The following is a 23396-nucleotide window of genomic DNA, read 5'->3' on the forward strand; positions in this document are numbered from 1 at the left end:
TGTGGGAGCAAGGCCGTGGGAACCCAGGGTGCTACAACACCCTCTAGTGGCTTGTTTGTGAACTGCAGGTTATATTAATAAATTGGAAATATGCACAGAAAAAGTGTTTTGTGGGTACATTTCATCCCTCAGCGCCCCCTAACCAAAATACCTCCCCACGGCTCTGTAGGAGGAGGAGTAGAAGTAGAAAATATTGATCTTTCACGCAGTAATGAGTTGAGATTTTTAGCGAATTTTCTCAAAACTCTTTACGATGTTTATTCTGTGACTAGGAAGGAGCCCTAGTAACATTTATATGGGGCTAAAAAACGTAGTGTGGAAATTTACGAAATTTGGCAGAAATTTCCATTTGGTCGTTCCAATCGGAAAAGCCAATGAAAACCTTGTCATATGTTTCATGGCGTTACCGTAGCGATGACCAAACCAGAACTCCCCATTTACTCTGGTAAAATTGTTCAGTTATACAATTTTACCATCAAACGACGAGGGCAAATGGAAACATTGTGTTACTCTTTGCTTATACCAGTGGTTCCCAAAGTGAGGGTCGGGGCCCCTCGGGGGTCGCGAGGCCTTGGGCCGGGGTCCCCCAGATGATTTCAACATGTAATGAAAAGAAAATTGCTACTGTGTTTTTTTTTTGAGTCTATAACAGCATCTAATTAGTGAAAACCATTCAAATGCTTAAAATAGTTCAAATACATCTTAATTTGACATTAAAATGTTTTTTCTTCCTTTAAAGTGATTGTCTGGAAGTCGAAATCTTTTACAAATTTTATAAAATGTGCAAAATGAACCACCTGGTTTTACATTTTGATGTAAGTAATAATATATATATATATATTAGGGCTGGGATGATCCACTTTGTCACGATCCGATACATATCACGATACCCAGTGGGCCGATCCGATACGTATTGAGATACAGTAAGTAATTATAACAAGGGATATGTTTATTAAAAAAAAAAAAAAAAGTGTATGACTAAAAATGCCTCCAAACACAAGTATTGAAAGTAATGAAATTATTGCGATACTTGGTATTGCAGCACAAAGTATTGCGATCCAAGTCCGATACTTTGTCCTGGCCCTAATATATATATTCATTTTTATAAAGTCTCTCCTTCCCGGATCTCAGCAACTAATCAGAGTCTAGCATCCTCCCGCGTTGACCAATGAGGCGAGGTTTTCCTGTGAACCAGCCTGTCAGGTCCAATCAGGAGGGAGGGGGAGGAGCTTGAGCAATAAACATGAACTGACGGGAAACTTGCAATACATTTTTTTCTCATATTTATATCAGTAATCTACAGTAAAAGTTTCAAAGTGATATCTCTAAATTAAAACATTTCCCCTATTCACCTGCAGCGCCTCGCCAAGTTACTAAAGTTACTAATTGCCTTTTTTTGGGCTTCAAATCTTCAAAACACGGATTAATTTGGCTAAAATCAAGATCATTCTGCCTGTAAACGCGCTCCGGCCCAGTGTCTGTGGTGTTTCTATATTTCGACAGAGGAGAGAGGAAGTTCTGCTAAACGAAAAAGTCCCGCCAAAATAAGAGCCCCTTCCCACAAAAGTCTATTTCCACTTTTTATCTCTTTTATTATTGTCATTTTTGTATTGTTTTCGCAATAATATTATCAGCTTTAAGGGAGAAATAAAGAAAAGACAGAGAAAAAATAATTATTTACAGTGACTGGGAAGGATTTCATTCGTCCAGGTCAATGGTAAAACTAAGGTAATTCCAGGAAGTCGGCGTCCGAGCGCGGGATTTTACTCTGAAAACCCGCAGACGTGATTTTCAAATTAAGAGCCCGCACGGGGACGCCTGCCTCCGAGCTACTTTAGTAATTATTTACAGTGCTTTTACTTTGAAATAATGATAGCTAACAAAAAAAAGGTGATGGTTCTACGGTAAATAAAGTCGCACAAAACACAAAAAAAAAATAAAATCAAAAAATAATTAAGAAAAAACAGCTTCGACTCGACTCCCGGGTTGGTGGTGGCGGCGGAGAAGGAGGAGCGGAACAAAATGGCGGCCGTCGGCGTCGTTGTCGCGGGAAACTTGGGGGAGGAGGAAGGGGGGGGGGCGGACAGGAAGTGGGCGAGGGGAGGGGAACAGGAAGTGGCGTAAGGTTCGTTAAGTGGGGATAATGGCGTCGCTCCGAAGGCCGCGTTTTAGCTCCAGATCCTCCAGTCTCTTCCACAGCTCCTCGCGCTCCTTCTCCTTCTTCTTCTCACTGCGGGAAAACGAAGCACAAAGACCGGGAGTTAACGAAAAGGCTTCACGAGGAGGAGACTGGACCGGGGTGTTTGAGGAGGACGGTCTGCCCTTTGGCGAAATGTGAATTAAATGGACATTGTTTGAGCAAAAAGTTGTGCACATGTGACTGAAATGTTTGCAAAACCTGCAGCTGAAAGTGAATAAACTTTGGAAATATCAACAATGTAAGACTTTGTTTTTTGTCAAATAAATTTAGATTAAAGCCTTGTTATGCTATGCTTTTTTAACCTCTTAGCCTGAACCAAGAGGATCTTTTTCCTCACGTCATCAGATTTTTTTTCCATCATTTTTTGTTGGGTATTCAACTCATGTTTGTAACTTTTGTTGTCATTTTTTTAATCAAATTTTTGTCATATTTTTGTTTGTTTTTTTGCAACATTTTGTCACATTTTTGTCATTTTTTGTCACATTTTTTGTCAATTTTTTATCAATTTTTTGTCATTTTTTGTCATATTTTTGTCATTTTTTCGTCCATTTTTTTTCACTTTTTTGTCAATGTTTTCTCACTTTTTGGTCACATTTCCATCATTGTTTTCGTCTCAGTTTTGTTGCTGTTTTCATGATCTCTCTGTACAAGACAAAACATTTCCTCAAAAACTAAATAATTTTTCCTCTATAATAGTACAGGCCTTTAGAACGCTGTGATGTCACCTGCAACCCAGCAATAGTGATAGAATCTAGGATAGGGTTAGTGTTTTTAATCAGGCAATCTTGTTCCCTTTCAAAGTTGACATTCAGGACTGACATTTATTTTGTGACTTTAACTCCAGCTTTGCTCCTGTCTCAGAGTTCAGTGTCTCAGGCCTCACAGCAAGTAGGTAACATATAATTATTTTAGTCAGCGGCTCATTTATACCCATTCAAAACATGACATATTTTGTTTCTCTCTCCTGTGGCTGCTTGTGCCGAGGACACTGAGCTTCACCAGAGAGGTTTCACATACCAATGGATGGACCATTGATGTGTGAGTTTCCATCTTCATTATTTTGTGTTTTAGGAATTTTTTCTTCCCAAATCCCTAATTTTCCAGTAATTGGCTTGTTGCACGGTGTGGCTATGCTAGTTCCTCTGACCTGAAGGTGTGAGCGCCTGTACTTCCTGTTTGTTTTCTTTTCCTGGAATAATAATCATATTTTCTAAAGATTATGTTGTGGGCGGTGAGTTCCCGGTAGACGATCATTTACTGTGTTCAAATCAGGAGTTCAGATCAGAGACGCCTGTGATCATGAAGGATTGAGAGTTTGTCTTGAAGCTAAAGGCTAACATGCTATAAAAGAATATATATAAAGGCACTATTTCAAGTTGTGTAATGCATTAACCCCTTAACTCCCACCTGAACCGAGCACATTTTCTCGACGAAAACAATGATGGAAATGTGGCAAAAATGTGAGAAAAAAATGACCAAAAAATGACAAAAATGTGAGAAAAAAATGACCAAAAAATGACAAAAATGTGAGAAAAAAATGACCAAAAAATGACAAAAATGTGAGAAAAAAATGACCAAAAAATTACAAAAATGTGACAAAATGTGACAAAAATGTGACCAAAAAATGACCAAAAAATGACAAAAATATGAGAAAAAAATGACCAAAAAATTACAAAAATGTGACAAAAATGTGACCAAAAAATGACCAAAAAAAGACAAAAATATGAGAAAAAAATGACCAAAAAATTACAAAAATGTGACAAAAATGTGACAAAAAAATGACCAAAAAATTACAAAAATGTGATAAAAAATCGACAAAAAAAAGAACAAAAAAAATGTGACCAAAAAAACAAACTCACTGATCCTCACAAACATAAACGTCTCCTCTATGGAAATATTTCTACCAGGAACTCACTGGTCTGAGCTAATCTTAATGGAAATGAATACGAACAGGAAGTGCTAGCGCCCACAGCTCCAGCTCAGAGGAACTAGCGTAGCCACATTGTGCAACAAGCCGATTTGGGGAGAATTTTTATCTGGTCCTCTCATGATGCTTTTCTTTCATTTTATTAGACATGACACAGTTGAATATAAAAGAACACGACTCAAACTTTTTATCAGGTGTATTATCTCAGGTAAAAATCCCCCGGCGTTACTGATGCTGTTATGGATTTGAGCGATCGTGTTCTAGGGTTAAATCAGAGATTAGCACAAGTTAGGTTTGCAGAACATAAGGCAGTTTTCTGATGGGGGCGTTCTGTGAATCTAGGCACAGTTTACACGGCGACACATTGGTATCGGACGCACTGATTGGCTAAACTGATCTCATTATCTGTGCTGTGAAGCTTCTCATGTAGCCAAATAACGGCCTGTAAATCAGGGGTAGGCAAGTTTGTGTCTTGGAGGGCCGATTTTCATCCTCGCCAAATCACCAAGGGCCGAACCTCACCACTGATGCCCAAAGCAAAGAACCATTTGCTGCAAATGCCAACGTTGTGCATCATATATGACGTAACGGGATGTTTTGCCAGGAACTTCCTTTTGAAAGACTGTATATTCTACATTTTTACAGTAGGTTGGTAAGTTGAGCCACCCAGTGAGTTTATAGATTTGATGTTCACATGATTTAAACTTGCCAAATATATATTCCGATTGTTCGCATACAATTGCTTATGGGAAGCACCAAAATGTAAATCATGAGATTCTTTGATGTTCCCACATTTCTGGAGTAAAATTACACCTGTTTTGGGGGAAAATCAACATCTTCAAAACCACATGCACTCCAGGCGCATTTTTTTTAAAATCTCATAGTAAAATGTTGTATTTACATTATACTGTTTTTACACAATAACCACCAAAGCAAAAAGTGGCTCATCTTCCCCCACTCTCTCTCTGACTTTATCAGGTATTCATGTGCTCTTATTTGCGTTATTATATTTATCAAATTCATCTTGGGGGCCAGAGGTTCTATCCTGGAGGGCTGGATTTGGCCCTCGGGCCTGACGCTGCCTACCCCTGCTGTAAATCATCTGTAATGACTTTATTACTAGAAAGAGTTGCATTAAAAAGCCGCATTCAAAGTAGAAAGAACCATCTTCCTCTGTGCACTCATATCAAACCTTGTGTTAGGGAGACAGCGCCACTTGCTGGACAAAGGCGAGCACTGCAGTTTGATTTTTCATATAAAAGCAGATCGAGAGAGGACCAGACTGTGGAGTTTACCTGGAGATTATTGCCGTGTAAACTGAGCCTCAATTGTAGAGGAAACACTGACACAGATATTCTTCACGCAGACCCCCCCCCCCCCCCCCCCCGAGTGAGGCCCCCCCTGAGTTCATTTCCCCCCCACGAGAAGAGTTCAGTCTCTCACCGCTGACGGTCTGATTTGTAGGTGGCTGTGAGTTCGTCGAATAAAGTACTGTTCATCTCCATAAAGGCCTTCAGGACGTTGTAGACCAGCGCCACGATCGCTCTGAGGGGACGAGAGGCCGGGTTAGGACACGTGCAGAGCAGTAGTAGTAGTAGTATTTGTAGTAGTATTCGCAGTACTCACGGGTTCCAGTGCTCCTTGCTGATGCGGTAGAGGCTGGAGAACATGATGGGCAGAATGACGCTGGAGTTTTCCTCGATCAAACTCATGATGTACTCGTTGTTCCAGTAGTACAGGGCCCGCTCCGCCACCTGCAGGACAACGCGGGAAATGCACGTGAGTTTATCGTACAATATAAACGCAGCACGATATATCCTGGGTTTATTTTGCTGCACCCACAAAAGGAAATGACCATATTTGGATTATAGCATCAGGGGAAGAAGGAAGGAAAGAAGGAAAGAGGTAAGGAAAGAAGGGAAGAAAGAAACAAAGAAGAAAAGAAGAAAGGAAAGGAAGAGGGAAGGAAAGAAAGGAAAAGAAAGAAAGAAAGAAGCGAAGGAAGGTAAGAGTGGAAGAATAAGATAAGAAAGAAAAGAAAAGGAAAGAAAGGCCCTAAAGTTTCAGGAAAAGAAAGAAAGAGGGAAGGGAAGAAGGAAGGACAGAAGGAACGAAGGAACGAAGGAAAAAAGAAACAAAGAAGTAAAGAAGGAAGGAAAGGAAGCAGGAAAAGAGAGGAAGCAAGGAACGAGTGAAGGTAAGAGGGAAAGAGGAAAAGAAAGAAAGAAAGAAAAGAAAGAAAGAAGGAAAAGAAAGTACAGAAGGAATGAAGGAAAAAAAGAAACAAAGTAAAGAAGGAAGGAAAGGAAGCAGGAAAAGAAAGGAAGCAAAGAACGAAGGAAGGTAAGAGGGAAAGAAGAAGAAAAGAAAGAGAACAAAAGAGAGAAAGAAAGAAAGAAAGAAAGAAAGAAAGAAAGAAAGAAAGAAAGAAAGAAAGAAAGAAAGAAAGAAAGAAAGAAAGAAAGAAAGAAAGAAAGAAAGAAAGAAAGAAAGAAAGAAAGAAAGAAAGGCCTGCAGGCAGGCCCTAAAGTTTCAGGAAAAGAAAGAAAGAGGGAAGGAAAGAAGGAAATATAGAAGGAACAAAGGAAAGGAAGAAGGAAAAGAAAGAGGGAAGCAAGGAAGGACAGAAGGAACGAAGGAAAAAAAGAAACAAAGAAGGAAGGAAGGAAGCAAGGAAGGTCCTAAAGTTTAGTCTCTTTGTCTGCACATGCGCCCTGTGTATATTCCTCCCGTCTTCAGCCGCTGCTGTCTCCCACACAGGAAATGACCATATTTGGATTACAGCGTCATCTTGGTCACAGCCTTTCCTGCTACACGTAGATACCAAACATGTCAGTATTTGTGAATGAATGACGGTGGGAAAGACCAGGGAGCGACACGGCCACGTTGGAGTCACTTCCTGGATAAAAAAACTCTGACTCAAAGTGTCTGTTGGAATCAAATTAGTTTAGTGTCTAAAGCTGATGACCTCGTAGTTTAAAGCTCTACAAACATGTCTTATTGTGAAAGCGTGTTCCTGCCGGTGTCTTATTGTGAAAGCGTGTTCCTGCCCGTGTCTTATTGTGAAAGCGTGCTCCTGCCCGTGTCTTATTGCGAAAGCGTGCTCCTGCCCGTGTCTTATTGCGAAAGCGTGTTCCTGCCAGTGTCTTATTGTGAAAGGGTGTTCCTGCCGGTGTCTTATTGTGAAAGTGTGCTCCTGCCCGTGTCTTATTGTGAAAGCGTGTTCCCGCGAGTGTCTTATTGTGAAAGCGTGTTCCTGCCGGTGTCTTATTGTGAAAGCGTGCTCCTGCCCGTGTCTTATTGTGAAAGCGTGCTCCCGCCAGTGTCTTATTGTGAAAGCGTGTTCCTGCCCGTGTCTTATTGTGAAAGCATGTTCCTGCCCGTGTCTTATTGTGAAAGCGTGTTCCTGCCAGTGTCTTATTGTGAAAGCGTGTTCCTGCCAGTGTCTTATTGTGAAAGCGTGTTCCCGCCAGTGTCTTATTGTGAAAGCGTGTTCCTGCCAGTGTCTTATTGTGAAAGCGTGTTCCTGCCAGTGTCTTATTGTGAAAGCGTGCTCCCGCCAGTGTCTTATTGTGAAAGCGTGCTCCTGCCGGTGTCTTATTGTGAAAGCGTGTTCCTGCCAGTGTCTTATTGTGAAAGTGTGCTCCTGCCAGTGTCTTATTGTGAAAGCGTGCTCCTGCCAGTGTCTTATTGTGAAAGGGTGTTCCTGCCAGTGTCTTTTTGTGAAAGCGTGTTCCTGCCGGTGCCTTATTGTGAACGTGTGCTCCCGCCAGTGTCTAATTGTGAACGTGTGCTCCTGCCGGTGTCTTATTGTGAAAGCGTGTTCCTGCCAGTGTCTTATTGTGAAAGGGTGTTCCTGCCGGTGTCTTTTTGTGAAAGCGTGTTCCTGCCGGTGCCTTATTGTGAACGTGTGCTCCCGCCAGTGTCTAATTGTGAACGTGTGCTCCCGCCAGTGTCTTATTGTGAAAGCGTGTTCCTGCCAGTGTCTTATTGTGAAAGGGTGTTCCTGCCAGTGTCTTTTTGTGAAAGCGTGTTCCTGCCGGTGCCTTATTGTGAAAGCGTGTTCCTGCCAGTGTCTTATTGTGAAAGCGTGCTCCTGCCAGTGTCTTATTGTGAAAGCGTGTTCCTGCCAGTGTCTTATTGTGAAAGCGTGTTCCTGCCAGTGTCTTATTGTGAAAGCGTGTTCCTGCCAGCGTCTTATTATGAAAGCGTGTTCCTGCCAGTGTCTTATTGTGAAAGCGTGTTCCTGCCAGTGTCTTATTGTGAAAGCGTGCTCCTGCCAGTGTCTTATTGTGAAAGCGTGCTCCTGCCGGTGTCTTATTGTGAAAGCGTGCTCCTGCCGGTGTCTTATTGTGAAAGCGTGCTCCTGCCAGTGTCTTTTTGTGAAAGCGTGTTCCTGCCGGTGCCTTATTGTGAAAGCGTGTTCCTGCCAGTGTCTTATTGTGAAAGCGTGCTCCTGCCAGTGTCTTATTGTGAAAGCGTGTTCCTGCCAGTGTCTTATTGTGAAAGCGTGTTCCTGCCAGTGTCTTATTGTGAAAGCGTGTTCCTGCCAGCGTCTTATTATGAAAGCGTGTTCCTGCCAGTGTCTTATTGTGAAAGCGTGCTCCTGCCGGTGTCTTATTGTGAAAGCGTGCTCCTGCCAGTGTCTTATTGTGAAAGCGTGCTCCTGCCGGTGTCTTATTGTGAAAGCGTGTTCCTGCCCGTGTCTTATTGTGAAAGCGTGCTCCTGCCAGTGTCTTATTGTGAAAGCGTGCTCCTGCCCGTGTCTTATTGTGAAAGCGTGTTCCCGCCAGCGTCTTATTGTGAAAGCGTGCTCCCGCCAGCGTCTTATTGTGAAAGGCGTTACCTGGAAGTGCGGGCTGGACACGCATCTGGAGATCTGTTTGAAGAGCGGCTCCTGGATTTTGACGAACTGTGTGGGCTCGATGACGTCCAGGATCTCCTCCAGCTCCCCCAAGAACATCACCTGCAAAAACCACGGCCGAGGTTAAACCACGTGACCGCGTAACCACGGCAACAACCCACGTCCAACGCCCTCACCTCTTTTTGACTGCAGGTTTTTGGCCAGAACTTGAGTAACCCTCTGATCACCTGGAAAACACACAGTTCTTTATTCATTTGCTGCTTCACTCAAACAAAATGATAATTATTACTTAAACAGATGTTATTTATATGCACATTAAGCTTCAAAACAACATGTTTGTTTATTGCACTGATTCAATGTTTTTCCATAGATTTACTTGGGAAATTGTATTTGACTGACTGTTATTTATCCATCATTTTAAGGCAGTTTTTCTCAGATTGTGGCGACTATCTCCACGCAAGTAGTTCCAACAGACTTCCGATATTCCAGCCTTGGACTGAACAACATGTTGAAGATATTATATACTTTATGACATGTTTGTACGATCATAAACGATTTACATGAATGCACAAACACAGAATGGTGCATGGGTTTCTTATCGCTGAAAGTTTATGTGATGTTACTTGAATGAGAGATAAGGGTTTATTTTAAGTGCTTTGAACCTTTGCCTACTCCTTTTGAGCACGATAGTCTTGTTTTGTTTTCTTTCTTCTGTTAAAACGTTTGAAATGCTGAAAAAGTATTTATCACTAATATGTCAACGAAATAAAAGCAAACATTTAAACCTGGCTCCATCCATTATTCAAATTTGGAAAATGCTGTCCTTTATTATAAAAATGTATACCATGGTCTGGGTGAATACTCAATTCTGATTGGCTGGTGGGTGCCAACAAGCGTGCATTATTTTGGTATAACCGTTCACGTAGTCCGGTGGTTAAATCACTGGAATATCACTCCGCTGTGGGCGTCGCCAACGCATGACACAGCTGAATCAGATAAACGCATATGAGATGGATTTTGTTAATTTCAACGTTTTTGGCCAAAACAAAATGTTTGATAAATGTTTGTAGAGGAGAGTGAGCAGCTAGGTTAGCTACTGTTAATAAAATATGAGCTTTCCATTTCTATTGAAAACGGTTAAGGCTATTCATCATTTTCAGGCGTACATAAAATGATCCAGCATTTAAACATATTTGTCTGGATTAGTAAAGTCAAACATAAAAGTTTCAGTTGGGCCCAGGTGTGAGCGACTCCACCGCAGCTGTTTCCATAAACAGTTGAGCTGGTTGAGCTAGCTAGCTAGCTTCAGATTAAACAGCGTGAACGTGAAATAACTCCCCTTCACGAGTGCCGCATATCGGTGTTTACTTCCAGGGAAAAGTGTTTCCGGGTTAGTCCTGTTGTGTTGTGATTCTGTGCTGATGTTGTGTCGTTGAGCCTGACTGAGATCCTCGTAATAGCTGCGGAGAATGACTCGCTCTGAGACCAGCCTTCAGTGACCGGCTAATAACCCACATAAAATAGTCCCGGTGGTCTGGCATATTTAGTGACTTTAGTCAATGAACAAAAACATATATTATAAATGTTACGTTTGTGGGACCCTGGTATAAGCGGATTAAACAACGAGGAGCCGTGCATTAGACGGTTATAATGCAGGAGTAACAACGCTCCACTGCGCGTCGTGGTGTTCTTGACTCCACGTCGTGCATTAAAACAGTCTAATGCATGGCTCCTCATTGATTAATCCTTACATATATATATATATAAATGCCTATTTTTAAATGAAAACATAAAACGACAGAAAACTTGCAATACATTTGTGTCTCACATTTATGTCAGTAATCTACATCAAAAGTTTCAAATTGATGTCTCTACATTTAAAATGTTTCCATATTCACCTCTCCTTAAAGGGGAGGCTCCTGTGAAATAAAACTGAAACTGCTTTAACGACTTAATTTAAAAAGTGCTGCTGCTTGTAGTGGTTGTAGCGTTCTGTACTAGCCCTGATTCTTTCATGCGAGGGCTTTAATTTGCCTGTGAGCCTGAATGCATTTTCAAAATGACACTGAAAAACACTCAGGATCAGGACGGGACTGGGATGGATTCTTCCCTCACCAGAACTCTTCCATAAAACATACTCACTGGTTCTGTTAATGTGGGGTCTTTCTCTAGGAACTGTACAATGCAATACGCCAACTGTGGAGGGAGAGAGAGAGAAAATCATTAGTGACTTTTACAAAACAAATCCTCTTTATCCTGGACCAGTGCGTGTGATTAGATTTGGTCTTAGCGTTGCTGCTCCGGTTTGTGTTTTACTGCGGTGATCAGAAACAGCTGTAGGAGCAGAGTGAGGCTCATAAACGCCGCTAAATGAGGATTAATATTTAAACACAGCCTGTAAATATTAACTGGGCCAAAGTCACCTTCAGCGCTTTATAAACAGGCAGACGGGGCTAAAGCGGCACTAACACGGGTCAGAGGTCGCTCGCTTACACTTCACTAAACCATCAGCGCCGTGTCCGGATCTGACAACAGGAGAAACAACACTCGTGAGGAAGGGAAAAAACTAATCAAGAGAATAACAATCCTGACAAGGAAGGCCCCACTACAGCTGCACTTCCCAAAGTCTCAACCAGGGGGCACCAATTCAATTTCAGCAAGGTTCGAATTGAAAAAAAAGTGTCAAGTAAAGGTCTGTGTATGTCCAGGTTTAGTCCAGGGTTTGTCCAGGGTTTGTCCAGGGTTTGTCCAGGGTTTGTCCAGGGTTTGTCCAGGGTTTGTCCAGATTTAGTCCAGGTTTAGTCCAGGTTTAGTCCAGAATTTCTCCAGGTTTAGTCCAGGTTTAGTCCAGAATTTCTCCAGGTTTAGTCCAGGGTTTGTCCAGGTTTAGTCCAGGTTTAGTCCAGGTTTAGTCCAGGTTTAGTCCAGGTTTAGTCCAGGTTTAGTCCAAAATTTCTCCAGGTTTAGTCCAAAATTTCTCCAGGTTTAGTCCAGGTTTAGTCCAGGTTTGTTCCAGGTTTAGTCCAGGGTTTGTCCAGGTTTTGTCCAGGTTTAGTCCAGGTTTAGTCCAGGTTTAGTCCAGGTTTAGTCCAGGTTTAGTCCAGGTTTAGTCCAGGGTTGGTCCAGGTTTAGTCCAGGTTTAGTCCAGGTTTAGTCCAGGTTTAGTCCAGGTTTAGTCCAGGTTTAGTCCAAAATTTCTCCAGGTTTAGTCCAGGGTTTGTCCAGGTTTTGTCCAGGGTTTGTCCAGGTTTAGTCCAGGTTTAGTCCAGGTTTAGTCCAGGTTTAGTCCAGAATTTCTCCAGGTTTAGTCCAGGGTTTGTCCAGGTTTAGTCCAGAATTTCTCCAGGTTTAGTCCAGGGTTTTTCCAGGGTTTGTCCAGGGTTTGTCCAGGTTTTGTCCTGGGTTTGTCCAGGTTTAGTCCAGGTTTAGTCCAGGTTTAGTCCAGGTTTAGTCCAGGTTTAGTCCAGGTTTAGTCCAGGGTTTGTCCAGGTTTTGTCCAGGTTTTGTCCTGGGTTTGTCCAGGTTTAGTCCAGGTTTAGTCCAGGTTTAGTCCAGGTTTAGTCCAGGTTTTGTCCTGGGTTTGTCCAGGTTTAGTCCAGGTTTAGTCCAGGTTTAGTCCAGGTTTAGTCCAGGGTTTGTCCAGGTTTTGTCCTGGGTTTGTGCAGGTTTAGTCCAGGGTTTGTCCAGGGTTTGTCCAGGTTTAGTCCAGGTTTAGTCCAGGTTTAGTCCAGGTTTAGTCCAGGTTTGTCCAGGTTTAGTCCAGGTTTAGTCCAGAGTTTGTCCAGGGTTTGGTCCAGGTTTGTCCAGGTTTAGTCCAGGTTTAGTCCAGGGTTTGACCAGGGTTTGGTCCAGGTTTAGTCCAGGTTTAGTCCAGGTTTAGTCCAGGTTTAGTCCAGGTTTAGTCCAGGTTTGTCCAGGTTTAGTCCAGGTTTAGTCCAGGGTTTGTCCAGGGTTTGTCCAGGGTTTGTCCAGGGTTTGTCCAGGTTTAGTCCAGGTTTAGTCCAGAATTTCTCCAGGTTTAGTCCAGGGTTTGTCCAGGTTTAGTCCAGGTTTAGTCCAGGTTTAGTCCAGAATTTCTCCAGGTTTAGTCCAGGTTTAGTCCAGGTTTAGTCCAGGGTTTGTCCAGGTTTAGTCCAGAATTTCTCCAGGTTTAGTCCAGAATTTCTCCAGGTTTAGTCCAGGTTTAGTCCAGGTTTAGTCCAGGGTTTGTCCAGGGTTTGTCCAGGGTTTGTCCAGGGTTTGTCCAGGTTTTGTCCAGGTTTTGTCCAGGTTTTGTCCAGGTTTTGTCCAGGTTTTGTCCAGGTTTAGTCCAGGTTTGTCCAGGTTTAGTCCAGGTTTAGTCCAGGTTTAGTCCAGGTTTAGTCCAGGTTTAGTCCAGGTTTAGTCCAGGTTTAGTCCAGGGGACATTATTCTGGCTCTTCCACTTGACCTTTTTGTTCCAAAACCCTCAGGATCTTTAAGGAAACTCTAAATGATCTCAGCAGTGATGGGCGCTGTGAGAGGCTCTGCTTAAGCAGCTCAACAACCCGACCACGATCTAAACCTCGGCATCAGGACAAAGTCATGACAGAGAGAAAACCTGACAGAAAATGACACTGAATCCACATTTTTGCACAGACCTTTTACAGGGATGTGGTCCTAAAACCTTTGATCAGCTTCAAAACATTTCAATTTCCAGTAAAGCTTTTTCAATAAAAACTTTACTCAAAAATGTTTCTGTTGTTCTTGTTGCATGTTGAAGTTCTACTTGGAACCCTAATAAGATCAAACTACACTACAACAAGTGAATATCAAGCATTGGCTTAAATGACTGGAATTGAGGAAATGTATCTTGTTTTGAGCGGTTTTCACTCATTTAGACACTTTTCCTGATCGGACCAAGTTTACTTTGCTTGTTTGAGGACATTTCAGACCAGTTCTAGGGTAAATCTCGCTTTAAATAAGAAAGTAAAATTGCCAATGAGATAAGAACAATTTTCTTACCCCATTGGCAAAGAAAATGTCCTGAAATAAGGACGAAATGTATTGAAACGAGTCAGAAACATCTCAGAACAAGTGAAATAATCTAGGACAAATGCCCGAGAACTTCTTAACTAGTCAAAACAACTAAAATTTGGATTATTATGCTCAAATTGAGATGTTTATACTGATCTATTTAAATACTTTTTGCAATGTAGTCTCATCCTTTTGACTGCGCCATAATAATGAGCTCTTCCCCTGTTCAGGCCGTGTTTTTGAGACATATTTCTATCAAAATAAGTTTCGATCTACACTTTCTTGTTCTTTTACAAAGAAGCATCATCAGCGCGCTGCAACTGAAAGGCTTTTCTCTTCGTGCATCGTCACATTTTCCAAGAGAACAGGTTAAAAATATATTATAAAGTGTGTGAGGAAATCAAGAGCAAATCAATTTGATTAAATTAGCCATTCTTGAGCGCTGCCCCCCAGTGGCTCTTCACGGGAGTGTGGCCTCAGTAAGAGGAGCTTTACTCGACCTGTATGTTTGGATTTGGAGCTGGGTTTGTCTTTCTCACGTCGGAGTTCTTTCATTAGAAATAACCAAGTGTTTTTAGACTCATTCATTTGTATTACAGCGCTACAGGAATGCTTTAATATACTCAGGCTGCATTGTTTCTGATAACATGGCACAATATTCAGCGGCTTATTCTGAATCTGTGCTTTAGTTCAATGTTTCTCAGCTGGGGTCACGGGACGACTCTTTCCCAAAATGAGAGCAGATCATGTGTTTAGTTAGTTTTACCTCTGCGTTAAGGCACAAAACACCAGCTCTTTGTGAGGAAACGCTGCATTAACAGGAACAGGGCGGTGAGTGTGTGGACTCACCTGTGCGTGGAAGAGGGACAGGCTCCTGACCGTGTGGAGGGGAATCAACACTTTGACCAGGAACTGCTTGTGTTCGGCTTTCAGCGGCAGAGCGAAGCCGTTTATTATACTGCGGAGGAGGAGGAGAGAACACAAACACGTTAGAGACGACACGTTTGTACGACACAGGCGACACACCGACACGCACCTGCCCAGGATCTCCAGCAGCTCCGCCACGCCGTTGAAGTGCTCCGTCTCATAAACAAAACTAAAAAAAACACAGACCACAGAGTTAGACACACACAAACATATATACTGGGTTTATACAGATTAGAGTCACATGTAATGCTTTTAAACAATCTACACATGCATGGTCTCTCCAGTAAACAGAGGAATTAGGGAACATGTGGATATTATTAAGCGGAAAACTTTTGAGCAAAGGTTTGTGTAGAACTAAACAAAACCTGCAGCTTTGGTTTTGGATCAAACTTTACCATTTTCAATAAACTCCTGGAGTGTAAAACTCGTTCAATGTCGCCATTTCCCAAAATAATTTAGACCGAATCCTTTAATAAAAACTTAGATGTTTTTTATGACTTTAAGGCTTTAATTTTTTCAATGACAGGAAAAAAAGAAAGAAAAAAAGAAAATCCTAGTTCTTTCATGTAAGTTCAACGAAGATATAAACCTACAATAAATATGAAATAAAAAACTGTTTCAGCAGCAAATGAAAAAGTGGCCTTAAATTAGAGCCAATGACCACAAAGCTCTGGCCGACCTGGAAATGTGATAATACTCTGCTTCTTTTCATTGTAAATCATGTCTGTTTTGAAAATCCTCTTCTTTTATTGTGTAAAGCACTCTGGTTGATGTAAAGCACTTTAGAAGTCAGCGGTGACAGAATTCTCCATCTTATACCAAACATTGTTACTGTAAATTCTGGACTAAATACAAGCCGCACCAACATCAGTTATAAAGTAAAAACATCACAGCATTTGAAGGGTCATCGTCCACTGGAATATTTCTAGAGAACGGCGCCTACAGGTACATTTACTTTCATGAAAGTGTTTAAGAACATAAAAGTTTATCAATTCTATTCTATTCGAAGCCCGTGTGTTGGCGCTGCCGGCCCAGCGACTCCTCGAGGGAGTGACCGTGTTTAGAGCCGTCCGGGAGTTTCCCGCTGTTTGAAGCTGCTCTGAGCCGGGTTTGTGGTGAAACGCTCAAGGCTTTTGATCAATTTAACTTGTGCTTTGCGGAATAATATTTCAGCAGTGACAGAATTAAACGTGTTTATTTTGCACCAAAAGTAAGCTGAAACAACTCATCGATTGGAGTTGACAACTATTTTAATGATCGATTCATCGTCTTCTGGCAAACAGTAAACAGTCTCAAATAGACCAAAAATTACATGAAAATGTTGTACTTTTGATGAAAAACAACTTTGCTTTTAAAGTTAGGGTAGGTAGCATTTTGTAATCAGAAGGTAGAGTCTCCTACAAACATTCACTTTAAGTTTACTCCATCAAACAACCTCCAGCGGCGTCACTTTAGCTTTTTGTGGTAAAAAGTTTAGAAAAATAAAATGTTCATACACCAAGTGATTAATCAATTTATTGCAAAAATAATCAGTAGATTAATCAGCAGTTGCAGCCCTAACCCGATGCCCCGTTCCAGCGCGGGAGGGCATCCTGCTGTTCCTGCCCCGGTGTGCAGTAAACACAGAGGTGGAAGACGAACGCAACACACACAACTTTATGTCTGGATTTGGAGCTGTTTTCTGACATCAGAGTTCTTTCATCAGACCAGTGTTAATTTCGTCGACTAAAATATTTAGTCTTAATTTTAGTCAAAGTGATATTTTTGACGACTAAAATTGGACTAAAACTAAATTAAAAGTTTTTCATGAGACTAAAACTATGACTAAAATGTCCAGATATTTTAGTCGACTAAAATAAGACTAAATAAAAATGAAAAGGAGAGACTAAAATCATCCAAACTTGTATTGACCGTCTGAAAGAGCCTCAGATCATGTAAATTCTCTGCCAAAGGATCAGCTCTGAGCTTTGTTCATGTGGAGCAGCTCCATGAAGCAGAGGAACAAGATTAAATATGATCATAATGAATATCATCAATGCAAAGTCCACTAAATTAGTCTTAAATTTAGTCGACTAAATTGACATGCAATTTTAGTCGACTAAAACTAGACTAAAATTTAAAAGATTTTTTCGACTAAATCTCAACTAGAATTAAATTACATTTTAGTCAAAAGACTAAGACTAAAACTAAATTAAAATATGTTGTCAAAATTAACACTGCATCAGACAAAGTGTTTTTGGATCCAGGTGCTTTGTTATTGATACATGACACAATATTCAGTTTGACCATAACAATATACAAAGTAGGGGCACCCTTAGAAAAGCCACAAGGTTCTAAATGTGAGATAAAAGTAGCGGCTTATAGTCCAGAAATTACAGTACGTTCGAGGGAAAGTTCTAACAGGAGATAGACTGAAAATCCTGCTGTAATTTAACTACAAACGCAGCACTTCCCTGCTAAAGTTCCTGATTTCTGGATTTCGTTTTCAACCTGAACATCACACGATTCACCGACTCGGATCAAACCGACACAAAGGACATTCGTACAAACACGTGTCTCACCGTAGAAAAATATTGTTGATCTGTTTTCGTATAAAAGCCCTCAGTCCCAGGAATTTCCCGTAGATTCTATGCAACACTGTTTTCAGGTAATCCCTCTCCCGCGGGTCCTCGCTGTCGAACAACTCCAGCAGCTGAGAAACAACGAGGAAACAGTGATTCGGTGGAGAGACGGAGATTAGATTCAAAACGCTGGAGTAAAGAGGAAACTCTGACCCACCTGTAGGACAAACTTCTGGTCTATGTACTTTTTGGCAATGCTCGGCTGGAACTCCTGACTCTCCAGGAAGCGAATGAAGAACTCGTACACCAACTGAAGGAGACACAGACACAGAGTCAGAGGACCGGGCTGGCGTCAGAGAACCGGGCCGGGGTCAGAGAACCGGGCCGGGCTCAGAGGTGTTACTGTTACCTGTAGATGTGGCCATGAAGCCTCCAGCGTCGGCTCGTCCTCCTCGGGGTCGAACTCGTTACTGTCGCTGGGAGGAAGGGTCCGGAAAATGTTGTGAGACACCTGCAGCACAGAGGAACGTCACTCAGGCATTTGGAAAGTCAGAGGACGGGGTTTTGAGTGGCTGATGAGGCCGAGATCTAAAAATGTCGTGTTCTGTAAAATGTGCCGGTGTTAAACTGTGACAGCAGGGGGCGCTTTATTAGAGACATAGGGCTGATTTATTCAGGACATTCATGTTTAGTAGGTACTTCAGAGGGAACTCGTTTAAAAGATAAAAATCACAAAAAAAAGACTCTTATGGTTCTAGAATTGTAAGCAAAGGTCTGCAACATAAAACATAAAATATGATCTGAGGTGAATGAACTTGTGATGGATTTTAACTGAGTTTCTCAGTCTATAAGTTTTGGAGGCTCATTCAAAGGCTGAGCTCTTTCTAATATATCGGCGTCATGTAGAACCTTATACTGGTCAGGTTGGCCCACACTCAGGACTAAAGCGGAACACTATTTCGTTGTACTTACTTATAAAACAGATCAATAATGTTCATTAATTTTATTTCATATGTTTGAGGGGAAACAGACAATAGCATCAAAACTTGCTCAGTGAAGCAGATGTTTATTACATTTGTTTGGGCCGTACCATCTTGACGTCTTTGGGGTTATGAACACACATGGGACTCATGCATGTAAACAGACCACGACAGATTGTAGCCTTGGGCTCATTTGCCTCCGTCGTCCCACAGTCACACTCTCAAACACACTCATTCATCCTGGCCTATTGTACATGTTTTTAGTGGTAGGGGGGTACCATCTTGACGACGTTGGGGTAGGCCTGCTCGGTGAGGTTTATGTATATTTATGCTAAAGTTTGGGGCGTACCATCTTGACGACGTCGGGGTAGGCCTGCTCGGTGAGGTTTATATGTATATTTATGTTACAGTTTGGGGCGTACCATCTTGACGACGTCGGGGTAGGCCTGCTCGGTGAGGTTTATATGTATATTTTTATGCTAAAGTTTGGGGCGTACCATCTTGACGACGTCGGGGTAGGCCTGCTCGGTGAGGTCTATATGTATATTTTTATGCTAAAGTTTGGGGCGTACCATCTTGACGACGTCGGGGTAGGCCTGCTCGGTGAGGTCTATATGTATATTTTTATGCTAAAGTTTGGGGCGTACCATCTTGATGACGTCGGGGTAGGCCTGCTCCGTGAGGTTTATATGTATATTTATTAGAGTTTGGGGGGTACCATCTTGACGACGTTGGGGTAGGCCTGCTCACTGAGGTTTATATGTATATTTATCTTAAAGTTTGGGGCGTACCATCTTGACGACGTCGGGGTAGGCCTGCTCGGTGAGGTTTATATGTATATATTTATGTTAAAGTTTGGGGCGTACCATCTTGACGACGTCGGGGTAGGCCTGCTCGATGAGGTTTATATGTATATTTATGTTAGAGTTTGGGGCGTACCATCTTGACGACGTTGGGGAAGGCCTGCTCGGTGAGGTTTATGTATATTTATGTTAAAGTTTGGGGCGTACCATCTTGACGACGTCGGGGTAGGCCTGCTCGATGAGGTTTATATGTATATATTTATGTTAGAGTTTGGGGCGTACCATCTTGACGACGTCGGGGTAGGCCTGCTCGGTGAGGTTTATATGTATATGTTTATGTTAAAGTTTGGGGCGTACCATCTTGACGACGTCGGGGTAGGCCTGCTCCGTGAGGTAGCCCCGGCTCACGGTGACGTAGTCCACCAGTTCGTTGAGCGTGGAGCGTTTGTACTCCTTCATCTTGAGGTCAGACAGAGTGTCCATGAAGTCGAACACCGTACAGCACTGCTGCAGCTTCTTTAGGAACAGCTCGGGCTGCTCCGGCGCCGGCACGTCTACGGAGAGAGAGGAGGGATAAAAGACAAACAGTTAATACTAGAAAAAAACAGATCTACGGAGAGAGAGGAGGGACACAAGGCAAAATGTTAATACTCAATGATAACACGTCTACGGAGAGAGAGGAGGGACAGAAGACAAAATGTTAATACTAGAAAAAAACAGATCTACGGAGAGAGAGGAGGGACAGAAGACAAACAGTTAATACTCAAAAATACAAAATAAATGGAGAGAGGAACAGGTGAAGGCGAGACGCTGCAGGTGAACACCGAGTCTTTCGGGAAATATCAGCTTCAAACTTTTGTCTGTCATTTTCTGTTTTCAAACAAAACATGGATAAAGCGAGCTCTGGTTTCTAGAACAGGGGTGTGGAAGTCGTTGGGTCGAGGGCTGAATCAGCCCCCACGCTGGGTCACGGGCCCATATATAGTTATGGGCTGTGGCCTCATAAATCAAGGCTTACACTTATTGTGCTTCTGTGTCACATGTTTCTCTACATAAAATCATTATTCATTTACTCCACGTTCAATGGCAGTAAGTTACTATTGTAGCCGCAGCTGCCCTGGGGCAAACTGACCATTTACCACATGGCTATAATCTGCTGCTTATATCTTGATCTCTTATTATGTCAGCGTCCTCTGCTGGACAGTGGACACGTGTGGAATTCTTTCCTTTTTAAATGTAAGCTGCCCCCTAGTGGCTGGAGTGAACAAACTGGTTATTTCTTTAAAAATCCATAACTCTGCACAAGAATGGGCAAGCTCAGGAATTCATGCTCCTCAAAGGGCCACATTAAATCATCTTGCGGACCGCATGTGGCCCGCGGGCCTTGACTTTGACACATGTGATCTAGAATAAATAGTTCCTGGGGCTGAGAGGATGCACTTTTGTCACGATCCACTGAGATACATATTGCAATATAACACATTACAGCACACAAAGTATCACATTTATTATTTTTCATTATATCGAACTAGGATATTTTACTCTTAATGAATTTAATCAGAATTAAATTAAGTCAGAAAGAAATCATTTTGATATTGATAAAAACATTTTGAAAAACGCTAATGAAATGGCAGAAGCTTTTTAAAAGTCTGGGCTCAATCAGCTCCAAACCTGGTCTTAAAACTATCTTCAAGGCAAAAATGTTGAGTTGAGTTTCAAAAGTATTGCGATACATGGTTTTCGACATGATACTTGTACCACAACAAAGACGTATTGCGATATATTGGTAAAACAATATTTTGTCCCAGTCCTTCTAGTTACTAAAGAAATAATCTGTATAATATCACATTGTGCCTTGTTCTTTCAGATTCAAAGCTCAATAAATCAGTCAGGAATTCGATCAAAATAAACCTTAAAATCTGGTTAAAGGAGCTGAAGGAGCTAAAGTGAAGTTGATGCAAGAGTGGAATGAAAACTTGAAGGAAACTACTTTTTTTTTTGTAGTAAAATGGTTTTAATCAAATAGGATGTAACTGCATCTTTCCAAGGAGAAGAAACTCTCGTGGACATGCCGGGCTAACGTGGAAAACTGGAAAACTCCCCACAGAAAAGCCCACAACGTTAATAATCTCAGACTGTGCAGCACGGCGGACATTTGCACAAAAGCAGCAGATTTACGTTTTAAAAATAGCCTAATTTTATGCAAAACCATTCTTGTTGTCAGACTCTGTCGGGAGATTCTCTGAAGGAGTCGGTCTTTGAACAGAGCGGCTTATCCCTTACATAACACAGAGCGCCAGGGTTTCCCACAGCGCCTGAACTCACCATGACCTGAGAGCAGGAGCTTCCCACAGTCCCTGAACCCGACATACACTTTAGTCCTGGTTAAGTCCTGGTTTACATAGAGCAGTGAAGTCTCCAGCAAATAATGACAAACCCCCAGTACATGCCTTTGTCCTGCAGACGGCGCCTCACACATGCATTTACATGGAGCTCAGTTACCCGGGAGGAGCTCGGAGTAGAGTCGCTGCTCCTTCACGTCGAAAGGAGCAGCTGAGGTGGCTCGGGCATCTGTTCCGGATGCCTCCTGGTCGCCTCCCGCGGGAGGTGTTCCAGGCATGTTCTAGTGGGTCAAGGCCTCGTAGAAGACCCAGGACACGGTGGTGGGACTATGTCTCCGAGCTGGCCAGGTGTCTCCTCGGGGAACAGCTGGAGGAGGTGTGTGTGGATCGGGAAGTTTGGGCATCTCTGCTGAGACTGCTGCCCCGGATAAAGCGGAAGAAAATGGATGGATGGAGAATATAATCTGCCTGTCCCAATGCAAAACCGTGATAATATTATAAACCGTTTTGGATTTAATAACTTGAATAAAAGATGGGTATTGGAATCTACCTGTAAGAACCACAGTGTAAACATGTGATCAATCTTCAAAAGTAAGATAAACGACATAGTTGTGCTTTTAAGGGATGATTCGTCCTATGTACGGTTTCTTTTTAACTCTATAAACATCCATCCATCCATCCATCCATCCATCCATCCATCCATCCATCCATCCATCCATCCATCCATCCATTTTCTTCCGCTTTATCCGGGGAAGGGTCGCGGAGGCAGCAGTCTCAGCAGAGATGCCCAGACTTCCCGGTCCACACACACCTCCTCCAGCTCTTCTGGGGGGACCCCGAGGCGACACCAGGCCAGCTCGGAGACATAGTCCCACCACCGTGTCCTGGGCCTTCCACGAGGCTTTGTCCCACTAGGACATGCCTGGAAAACAAGGAGGCATCCGGAACAGATGCCCGAGCCACCTCAGCTGCTCCTTTCGACGTGAAGGAGCAGCGACTCTACTCCCAACTCCCAACCCTATAAACAACTTGTAACAAATGCAGCTGCTGTGATCGATGTTTAAAAGCTGTTCTTGGTCAATATTGCCGAGTTTAAAGCTGACGATTGTATCGCTGCTAATTTGTTAAACTCAGGAAGGAATTGTTTACTTTTCCAAAGCCAATGTAGTGTAGACCATATAATTTATTATGTTACATAAATGTATATTGATTTGGACATGGTGTCGGCACATACAAGCTTTATTGCTTCAGCCTACGCCCTTTATGAGGGAGGTTATGAGTTTGGAAAGAAAAAATAATGTAAATAGCTCAAATAAACTAACTTCTATCTACAAAACATGAATGTCCTGAATGAATCAGCCCTGTGCCACTAATAAAGCGCCCCCTGCTGGCACAGATCAACACTGACACACTTTACAGTTTAGAAGCTTCAAACATGGAATCATAGACGAGCCATTTTTAAAAATCAGCCATGGATATCGGCATCGGCCTTAGAAAAACCCATATCGGTCGACCTTTACATGAAACATTTAACTGGATTCATTTAAAAGAGACTTAAAAAACCTTTACTTAGGCTTGGAACCGTAATGCCACCTCTGTTTCACACCATCACCAGAAAAAACCTGAGGGTCAACAAAATCTGGTCTGAGGTCCACAAGTCAGTACAAATTCTTTACTATCAGTAATTTAGACGTAATATTGGTGATTGTGAGTCAAACAATCAGAACAAACCAGGTCTGAGTATGAGCGGCTGAAAACAAGCCCGAAAACGTGGAAAACGAGGTGGTCCAAGGCTAA

At 42.3% G+C, this 23396-nt stretch overlaps 1 protein-coding gene across 2 annotated transcripts in view; it reads right to left on the reverse strand.

Annotated features, from left to right (window-relative positions):
- Positions 1-1854: 1854 nt before the first annotated feature.
- LOC306975774 (serine/threonine-protein phosphatase 2A 56 kDa regulatory subunit epsilon isoform) overlaps positions 1855-23396 on the reverse strand; it is a 57749-nt gene continuing 36207 nt past the window's right edge. For both annotated transcript variants that reach the window (XM_079573523.1, XM_079573522.1), the window contains exons 3-14: positions 19615-19811; positions 17884-17985; positions 17692-17784; positions 17475-17605; positions 15023-15082; positions 14836-14944; positions 11134-11187; positions 9168-9218; positions 8974-9093; positions 5754-5881; positions 5571-5672; positions 1855-2230 (exon numbers count right to left, since the gene is read on the reverse strand). In XM_079573523.1, coding sequence (XP_079429649.1) covers positions 2131-2230; positions 5571-5672; positions 5754-5881; positions 8974-9093; positions 9168-9218; positions 11134-11187; positions 14836-14944; positions 15023-15082; positions 17475-17605; positions 17692-17784; positions 17884-17985; positions 19615-19811 — 1247 coding nt within the window. In that variant the 3' untranslated portion in view covers positions 1855-2130. The remainder of the gene's footprint in view (positions 2231-5570; positions 5673-5753; positions 5882-8973; positions 9094-9167; positions 9219-11133; positions 11188-14835; positions 14945-15022; positions 15083-17474; positions 17606-17691; positions 17785-17883; positions 17986-19614; positions 19812-23396) is intronic.

The sequence above is a fragment of the Gobius niger genome (genome assembly GCF_951799975.1).
Source record: "Gobius niger genome assembly, chromosome: 16".
Lineage (NCBI taxonomy): Eukaryota > Metazoa > Chordata > Actinopteri > Gobiiformes > Gobiidae > Gobius > Gobius niger.